Source organism: Buceros rhinoceros, unplaced genomic scaffold (assembly GCF_000710305.1).
Source record: "Buceros rhinoceros silvestris isolate BGI_N320 unplaced genomic scaffold, ASM71030v1 scaffold30044, whole genome shotgun sequence".
Classification (NCBI taxonomy): domain Eukaryota; kingdom Metazoa; phylum Chordata; class Aves; order Bucerotiformes; family Bucerotidae; genus Buceros; species Buceros rhinoceros.
Genome location: NW_010407026.1, coordinates 357 through 9,170, shown reverse-complemented (window position 1 = coordinate 9,170; position 8,814 = coordinate 357). Strand labels below are relative to the sequence as shown.

The window sequence follows — 8,814 nt, the reverse complement described above, 5'->3', positions numbered from 1 at the left end:
CAGCAGGAGTACTTGTACTCTGTTCACGTAGGAGCTTGGGACAATTTAGGATATGCTACAAGATAGTCCCATAAAGATACTGAAGATAATTCATGAAGCAAAGTCTTTCTTAGTTGCTTCTTGTCTGCTGTGATCTGACAAAGTGACGGCTGCCTTTGGGCACCGGCCTTCCGTTACCTCTTAGAAGTGGCAGTCATGCAATGAAATACGCAAAAAGCTGTTACTTGACAAGTTTCTGTATTCCATAGACATTCCACAGATCATAGTCAGCAGGTGCTTTGTCAGCCTTGTGACTGGTAAGTGTAAGGATGCTACTGGTGGAAGATTCCTGACCAGGAGTGCAGTTCACGTATGAGCATTGGGAATGAGTCAGGGCTTCTGAGAACCGTAATTAATGTGTGAGGACACTTCCTTATCTTGATTATTTAGGTCCAGACCTTTTTTCTCAAGGTTCTTCATACCCTTGTCCTCTACTAAGTGAAAGGTCTTGATACAGTTCTTTAAAAATATTTCTTTTCCTTGCAGAGAGAATGATATTGAAGAATGTGGCTTGGAAATGTTTTTCTCAGTTGATAAAGAAATTCTAGGTGAAATCAAAAGCCATGACTTGAAGCCAAATGGTAGCAACATTCTGGTCACAGAAGAAAATAAAGAAGAATACATTAGGTGAGAATAAATGAAGACTTTAAAATACTCTTATCTCCATCCTTTTCTTTAGTTCCTACAAGGAAAGATTGTCCGATGCTGTAATCTGAAGCATTGTTGAAATTCTGACTCTGAGTAATGGCTGATGTTGGCAACAAGCGGCAATGGTTTGGATATCATATTTGAACAAATATTGATAGAAATAAGGGTTTAAAGTTACGGTCAGTAGAAGGTCCAGTTTTTCCCTAGAGATACTTAAGTTTAGCAGAACATCATGACAACAAATGCGAATGTCAGGTATTTCATGAAATCATTGCTTGTGTTTATTATTGAATTATATTGTTTCCTAGCCTGCTCATTTTCTACCCAGCCATTTGCGTTAGGGTTTTTTTTTAAACTTAAGAACATTTTTGGATGCTTTTGTGATGATTCTAATCTTTTAAAAATACTTGGGCTCGCTACTAGTTTTATCAGAACTGGTCTTAGAGTATAATTAGGTCTTGGCATTTGTAACAGGACAGCGTTATGCATGATGTCCTGTGTTGTATGGTCATAAAAGAACGATTATGTTTGCAAACCAGAATGTTTTAAAGCAATCCGTTGAGGGAAGAAGCCTAAGAGTGGTGAAAAAGTAAAAATGTGATCACCAGTGACCTGCTTGGTCCTGAAAATAATCCTCCTCTTCCTCAATGTGCAGCAGTACCTCAGCTCTGCTTTAAGGTGTGAACGTCAACGTACATGCTTGGAGGATGTGCTTGGAAAAAAGTCACATACTGCAGGCACAAAATAAACTGAATCACAGTAGAATTTTCCTCTTTCTTACGATGTGTTCTGAAGGCTTCTTTCCGGGGAAGGGGTGCAAGAGAAGGGAGTGGGTTTTGTTTTCATTGCATGAGTGATCTGAAGGCATTTCAGTGGTCTGCAGGAAAGGTAGTATCGGCAGAAGGAACATACCTGCACTTTGCAGCTCTGCAGAGTTTTAATACCGGGGTTGAAGGTAGGGAGCATCTGCAGCAAACCATGCTCTTCTAGTTTGTAGGAACCCAGGGAGAGCTCGGATTCCGGTTTCACTCCTGTTCTTCTGTCTTACTCCAAGTCCTACTTTAAGTCCCCGAAGTTGCTAGGATTGAGGTCAGAGAACAGCCATCTCTGCTTTAGACTCCAGTTCTCCTGACAGGTTAGGCTTGAATTCAGCATAATATCTGCTTCTCCCTGGGTTCAGGTTCTTCGGGTCTCCTGCCTGCTTTTCACCCTTTTATTAATGGAGAGTGGAGTTTCTGCCACAGAGCAAAGTTTCATGATTAACAGAAACAAATATGGAACTTTCCAAATGGACATAGGCGTTTCTTGGTAAGCTGGCAGTCCTACTTATCTACACCAGTACAACTTGGCCTGGTTTTTACCTGTTCATGGATAACGACTGAGATTTCTGGGGAGAATGAGACAAATACAGAGCTGCACTTTTTTTTCTTTCTTCAAATACCTAGGGACTGCTGTGTGCTCTTTAATATAACCAGTGAAGAGATGCTGCTGCCTGTGAGTCTAAAGTACTTTCTGTAGCAGAATGGTTGGAAACATAGGGCTTTAACTTACAGAAAAAAACAAAATTGTTTGCACAGAGTAAAGGTTGCTAATAAATTATACAATCTCCTATCCCCAGAACTTTCCAGACTTTTCGTATTTCTTTAACTTAGTTTACAGTTCATCTCAAAATAGGCTAACAAAGACATGCGGACCTTGGTTAGCACAGGTCATTTAAATTCTCTTTCTGTGTCACCTTTTACAGGCTCGTAGCAGAATGGAGACTTTCCCGAGGGGTTGAGGAGCAGACACAGGCTTTCTTCGAAGGCTTCAATGAAATTCTGCCACAACAGTATTTGCAGTATTTTGATGCTAAGGAACTGGAGGTAAAGGATTGTTTAGCTGTTGCTAGATCCAGGTTGTTAGACATAAAATACTTAAATCCCAGTCATGATGTTTGAAGAGCAGAACTCCCTAAGGCTGACAACTCTGTTTTATAAGGTGTACGAGGGAAACTTCATGGAGTGGCATTTGATTGAGTGTGTTTCTCTTCACCTTTCCTCTCTACAGCCTACTTGGGCATTTCTGAAGGCCTTATGAGATTCTATGAGGAGAAATCTCTTATCAAATTGCTTTTGTAATCCTCAGCAACTTGATTTGCCTCTATTCAAAGAATGAGCAACTTGACAGAAAGGGAGCTAACAGGAGATATGCAGTAGGTGATTGCATATAGACTGGACCAGGTTCTGGATGATTTTGATTTCTCAAAATTACCCTTTGAAGTATCTGTTCAATTTAAAGAGATAAAACCAAAACCAAAACATCCTGTTCCTAGCAGAGAATTGTATGGCTGGGCAGTGGTAAACCGTTCCTGGCTGGAATGTCTAAACGCAAGGAATTACCCCCTTTTTTCATGACAGAGATGCTTTCTGTTTTGTGGCCATGAGCAGTCGTCATCCTCTGTTGTAGAAGTTTGGGATGAAGTGTCAAATTAAAAACAAGTATTCTGTCATTACGGGTGCTTCTGAGTGTGGTTGTGTTGGTATTCCGTTCTGCTGCGTGGGAAGTCATGGAAGGGAAGTCCTGACTCGTACTCTAGTGTTTATTTCCCTTTTTCTCCCCTAAAGGTGCTTCTCTGTGGAATGCAAGAAATCGATCTGAACGACTGGCAGAGGCATACGATCTACCGACACTACACCAGGACCAGCAGACAGATAGTGTGGTTCTGGCAGGTCTGTAGGCTTTCTTTTATTCCCAGACCGACAGAAGTCACAGAGCACAGCTCCATCTTCCTAAGCAGTAGTCAGAAATATTGACCAGATCTGTAGTGTGTAACTGTAAATTGTTACTGCTAATCCATAGCACTCATGGAATCTGTTAATCAGTGGATAGTGATGATGGAAGAATCTGAATATCAAATCTGTACCTCAGTGTTTATTTCAATTACTGTTTTTCAGTTTGTGAAAGAAATAGATAATGAGAAGAGAATGAGACTCTTGCAGTTTGTTACTGGAACGTGCAGATTACCAGTGGGAGGATTTGCTGACCTCATGGGTATGCATTAAAAATCCCTCTAATGCATTAGATTCTTTTTTAAAAGAACCAAGTTACATGTTTGTGAACATTTTAAATGAATTTGATATTGAATGCTATTATGTAAGTCCTGCATACACTTGAGTTATGACAGGAAGGTGGAGGGAATATTTCACCTGTCGCACTGAGTTTCAGAATCCCTTCAAGTTTATGCATTTCACCACGTGCATACTTTGATCTAAACAGTCTGTCTGCTGTGCGAGTAACGGTAACCTTGTCGTGTGCTGAAGCCTTCCACACGTCAGGTGTGATGTATCACCTGCTGAGGAAGAGGCAGCTGCCCCTACGCCTTCTTTATTTGCATTTGTTACAGGGAGCAACGGACCCCAAAAATTCTGCATTGAGAAAGTTGGAAAGGAAAACTGGTTACCTAGAAGTCACACCTGGTGAGTATGTAACAAATCAGAGTATTGCTATTGTTCTGGTTCTGCTGGCAACGATCTACTTGGGGATTTTAGTGTAGTGTACTTAAATGGTTGAGACTGTGAAAGCAAACACCAAGTTATACAAATGGCGTCTGTTGTTGAATAGCTGAACTTCTGAAAAGCTCTTGTGGCACGAGTAGATTCCACTGTAGATTCCATGGATTTGTGTATTACTGAAAATATAAGGTAATAAACAGTACTATCTAAAGAGGTTGGGATTGATCTGTTGTGGTCACTGCACTCCATCTTGATAATGAAGTAGCCACGGTCACACTCCTCTTCCCCAGAGAAGAGGCAGCCTCTGCTCGCCTCCCCAGGGGTGTTAGTGGTTAGTAAAAACACCCAAACGTAAAATTTCGAATGTGAATGACCACAGATAACCAACAAGCAAAAGCTAGCAGAACTTTCACCAGGGACACTGCATTTCTAGAAAACGATCACTCGAACTCTCACTTTGGCTTTCAGAAACACATACATTTCTGGCAGTAGTCAGCTTTTCACAGGATATAAATCCAGGTATCCACGTACACAGCAAAAAGTTTAATTACCCATATTCCTAATGGATTATTTTGGGATGGTTTAATTCTATTTCAGTACTTAAGCTTTTTCTTTATTTTCAGTTTCAACCGCTTAGATCTTCCACCCTATAAGAATTATGAGCAGCTGAAGGAAAAGCTGTTGTTTGCAATTGAAGAAACAGAAGGATTTGGGCAAGAATAGCCAAAAATTGCACCTTGAAGAATGTGAACTCAACACGATGTATGTTCTTCACTTCTTCTGCTTGTTGCACACTTCATTGTAAAGTAGACTTGACTTGGACTTATTTAACAATACTAATGTGTAAGTAGAGGTTTCTTCCACATTAACGCTGGATTTCTACTGAGCACTTTCAGAAATCACATGATCAATCGGATATGGCTACAAATGAATTCTGACCTAAGAAGAGGTTTAATACAGCTTTGGGCTCTGCTTTGTTTTACCATTCATTAATTAGAATGTGTCCTTAATGACTGACAGATTTTTAACAATAGTTTTGTCTTTCCTTTTTAGTAGCATTTTTGCTACTGGTGCACTGGGAAGTTCATGGGTAGCTGCAGTGCTGCAGCAGCATCATAAGCCTCTTCACAGCAGTGTTAGGAGAGCAGTGCGTCGCCATCCTCTGCGTACTGTGAGCAAATCCATTGCTTAAGCTCTCTTTTCTATCTCAAGCGTGGCCAGACTGGTTTTTCCCCCACCTGGAGACTGCGCACGTGCCAGCTGGACTCAGGCTGCTCTTTAGGGGATGTCAAACTGCAGCACAAATCCAGGCGCAGCTTTGCTTTGTTTTTCCCCAATGCTGCTAATTTCAGCAAAACAGACACCTGCCCAAAGTTGTTGCAACATTTCTGTGTGCCCTCAGAATTCCCATCTTTTTTCTGTGTAACACATTTAACTTTTAAATCATGTTAACACTGTGGTACTTCACTTGTTTTGCAAAAGTTGAGACCACCTGGGATTGCGCTGCCTCCATTTGGATTCCTGTTTGCAGACTGGTGTTGCGTGTCAAAAGTGTTCATGGAAATTATTCTCAGAGTTATTCCTACATGTTGCAGTCAGTTTGCTCTGAGGACTTTACTGGGCTCTCAGGAAGAAGTACAGAACAACTGGATTCAGAAAATTACACGACTTAACCATTTTTGCTGTGGAAATGGTAGGCGATACTGGCTAAGGCTAAGAGGATGAGAAGGTTCAGACACGGATTACAGATTTTTGAAAAGCTGGAGCTTCAGTAAATTGATTGTGATAGTAATAATTATAAAAGATTGAAACTAAAGATTTTGGGGAGGTTTCTAAGGTAACTCACCCTACAATAGCTATAACTTTTGTAGTGAGTTCCTGTGGGATTAATGACATCTTTTACTTCTCTTTAGAATCTGTTAATATTCAGTTCTGGTTTACAATAACCTTTTCTTTTACCGCTCCTTTAGACTGAATGCACTTTGTGGGTATGGTCAGCTCCTTCCACTCCAGAGGGAGGAAAGCAAACTCCCACGAGAGGAGCTGTTAGCCATAGCAAGAGACACGACACTTGAACTACCATGTAGCACATACTGAAGCGTAACTGCAGCTCAAAGCCTCCGGGCAGGAGCTGTTTTTAAGAGGCTTCTAGATGTCAGAGCTGAAACAGGACAGTGGGAAACTAAAACTGAACTTCCACCCTTGAAAAGAGTATTTCTTCCCTGCTGTCCCTTCTCTCTAAACTGTAAGAGGGAAAAACTGAGTCAGGCCTAAGAACTACCGAGGCACTGCAGGTTTTAACTGATTTCAAGAGTTTTTTCAGGTCATACAAGGTGACAGCAGCTTATTGGAAGGCAGAAAGATTAGACTGAGTGAGCAGCTCTTCTGTCATGTGTATTCTGAGAACACCGTGGGAAAATGTTCCTGATGATGCTGAAATGACCCTCTTTTCAGTGTCACTGATCTCGAGAACTGACCTGATGTCATGGTTTTACTAGGAGGAAAATCTGCCGATGTTAAAACATCTGATGGATTTATTACAGCATACAGCTCATGCGGAGAAAAAAGCCTTATAAATATTTCCTGTTTATACTGATTCTTACAATGAAAGGTAGTTATGTAACATATTTACAAGAGAAATTAAATTAAGCAAGATAAAGCAAGATTAAGCTATGAAAAATAGTGTGTGTCCTGCGTACTGCTTTATGATTCACGTAGGGAGCCTAGAAATACTGTTAATGTATAAATATCACCCAAAAGGCTTTCAGCCCTATATTTTTAAAATAAAGAATAGTTATAACTGAAATAGCCTTAGCCCTAGTTCTATAGGGTGTGGCTGTTTAATATTTTTATGGCTGAAATGTTTAGTTCAGGAAAAAGGTAAATGCTTGTATATATTTTTGCAGTCCAGGATTCCACTTGCTCCATTTTTCGTTCTTTAATTTAAATGGCATGTTTATATATGTCTTTCCTGCTGTACGAGGATGGGGGCAAGGGGGCTGGATATCCCAACCACCAGATACGATTTAAAATATTGCAGATAAAGAATTAATTGGAAGGAAATAAAATAATCTGTGAAACATCGGATTCGGCCAAAATACAAAAATTTTAAAGGGAGTTGACTGTGTTAAATTGGCAGCAGTCCTGAAATCAGAGGGGAAGATCACTTCGGCGTTTTCCTTTGTCAGCATTGTGAATGCTAACAAATCTGTTAATTTTTTACAGCATGTTGTGTAGAAATAAAAAGGAATTGCTATAAGCTACTGGTGCACTTCTCTGTTCTTTGTGGGGATCTGGTGAAAACAACCCGTGGATGAGCCCACAGCATCTGGTACCCAGATGACAGGTGCTCCTGAGCTGGGCTTACAAGGAGGATTTCCTGCAGAGACTAATGAATTGTCTCCCAGTGCTTCAGCTGACTCAGCAGCCTGAGCTGCATAAATTCATAGTATGTCACAGATGGATATTCACATGCAACTGTCAATTGATCCTAATTTTCAAGTATTAAAATAACTTTTACTTAGAATTTTGCCTTACGAGAATGACATGAGAAAATTAAATGCCGAGTTGCTGATCTAAGAATTAACAAAGCCTTATTGTTCTGGGTAGCTCAGGAAACGTTCATATGCTAATGAAATGCACAGTAAACGCGTCATGTCTTCATCTGATCTAGTATGGAAGTTGTTTGGGGTTGTTTTTTAAATCCAGTTGCTTGAGTTTAAAAAAAAACCAACCATTTTATTTTTTTGAGAAAAGTAAAATAAAGTGTTTGTTAATTTTTTTGTTTGTTTGCATTTTTATTACATGCTGCACTGGGTTTGTAATCTCAGCTCTCTCCATTGTATTGGTATCTCCAGCCCCCTTTTTGTGGTGTCTTTTCATTTTCCTCAAGAATCGCTGTTTGTGTATATGTGCTCTAGTGAACCTCGTATATAATCTGGGATCAGCAGCACTGGATTGTAAAATACTGTATTGAAATTCATTGTTGAAATTTCCTTGCATTGTAATTTCAAATACTCAGGTAACTGTAACAGTATCTCAGTAAGTCAAATACTTTTATAAATCTACGTAAAGAGCTGGTGGTCTCGTCGTTATTCCTTCTGCCTTCTGGAGCATGTGCTGCAGAGAACTGTCTGCTCTCGGGGGGTCGGGGTGGGGCTGGCGGCATTTCTGCTTCTAGCAGAGTTCCGCAGGAACGGTTCTCTGCTGAGACCTCTTCTGCCTTTCTGCTGCTGAGAAACTGCAGCTCAACCAGCCCCGAGCAGCGAGTGCTGCCTGCCCCTGGGGCTGCTGCCCCAAGGAGCTGGGGGCGCTGCTGCTCTCCCAGCGGTGGCCCCCTGAGGGAGGTGCTCTGGAGGAAGGTCCTGCAGAAGCCACAGCATGACCGTTGCCTCGTACCACGCTTCAGGGGTAGCACCAACGAGGAATGACTCTGCAGGTGTGTGTTTTCCGTTCAGGAATAACGGGGTGACAGGAAGGAAGGAGGTGGAAAAGGCTCAGATGAGGCTGACCAGGGTTGTAGTTCCCGTGAGCCGCCTCCCCGAAGGGAGAAGTGGTGTTCACAGTCCTCCTGCCCTCAGGAACCTGATCACCGCGTCCTTTCGGAGAGAACCGAGATCAGCTCTGCCCGACG

General features: G+C 41.3%; 1 protein-coding gene across 2 annotated transcripts in view; it reads left to right on the top strand.

Moving 5' to 3' along the window:
* The window catches only part of ITCH (itchy E3 ubiquitin protein ligase), a 31,939-nt gene extending 26,986 nt beyond the window's left edge, over nucleotides 1-4,953 (top strand). For both annotated transcript variants that reach the window (XM_010134345.1, XM_010134344.1), the window contains exons 18-23: nucleotides 526-666; nucleotides 2,432-2,552; nucleotides 3,294-3,398; nucleotides 3,624-3,720; nucleotides 4,073-4,145; nucleotides 4,805-4,953. In XM_010134345.1, the coding sequence (XP_010132647.1) occupies nucleotides 526-666; nucleotides 2,432-2,552; nucleotides 3,294-3,398; nucleotides 3,624-3,720; nucleotides 4,073-4,145; nucleotides 4,805-4,904 (637 nt within the window). In that variant the 3' untranslated portion in view covers nucleotides 4,905-4,953. The remainder of the gene's footprint in view (nucleotides 1-525; nucleotides 667-2,431; nucleotides 2,553-3,293; nucleotides 3,399-3,623; nucleotides 3,721-4,072; nucleotides 4,146-4,804) is intronic.
* The last annotated feature ends 3,861 nt before the right edge of the window (nucleotides 4,954-8,814 follow it).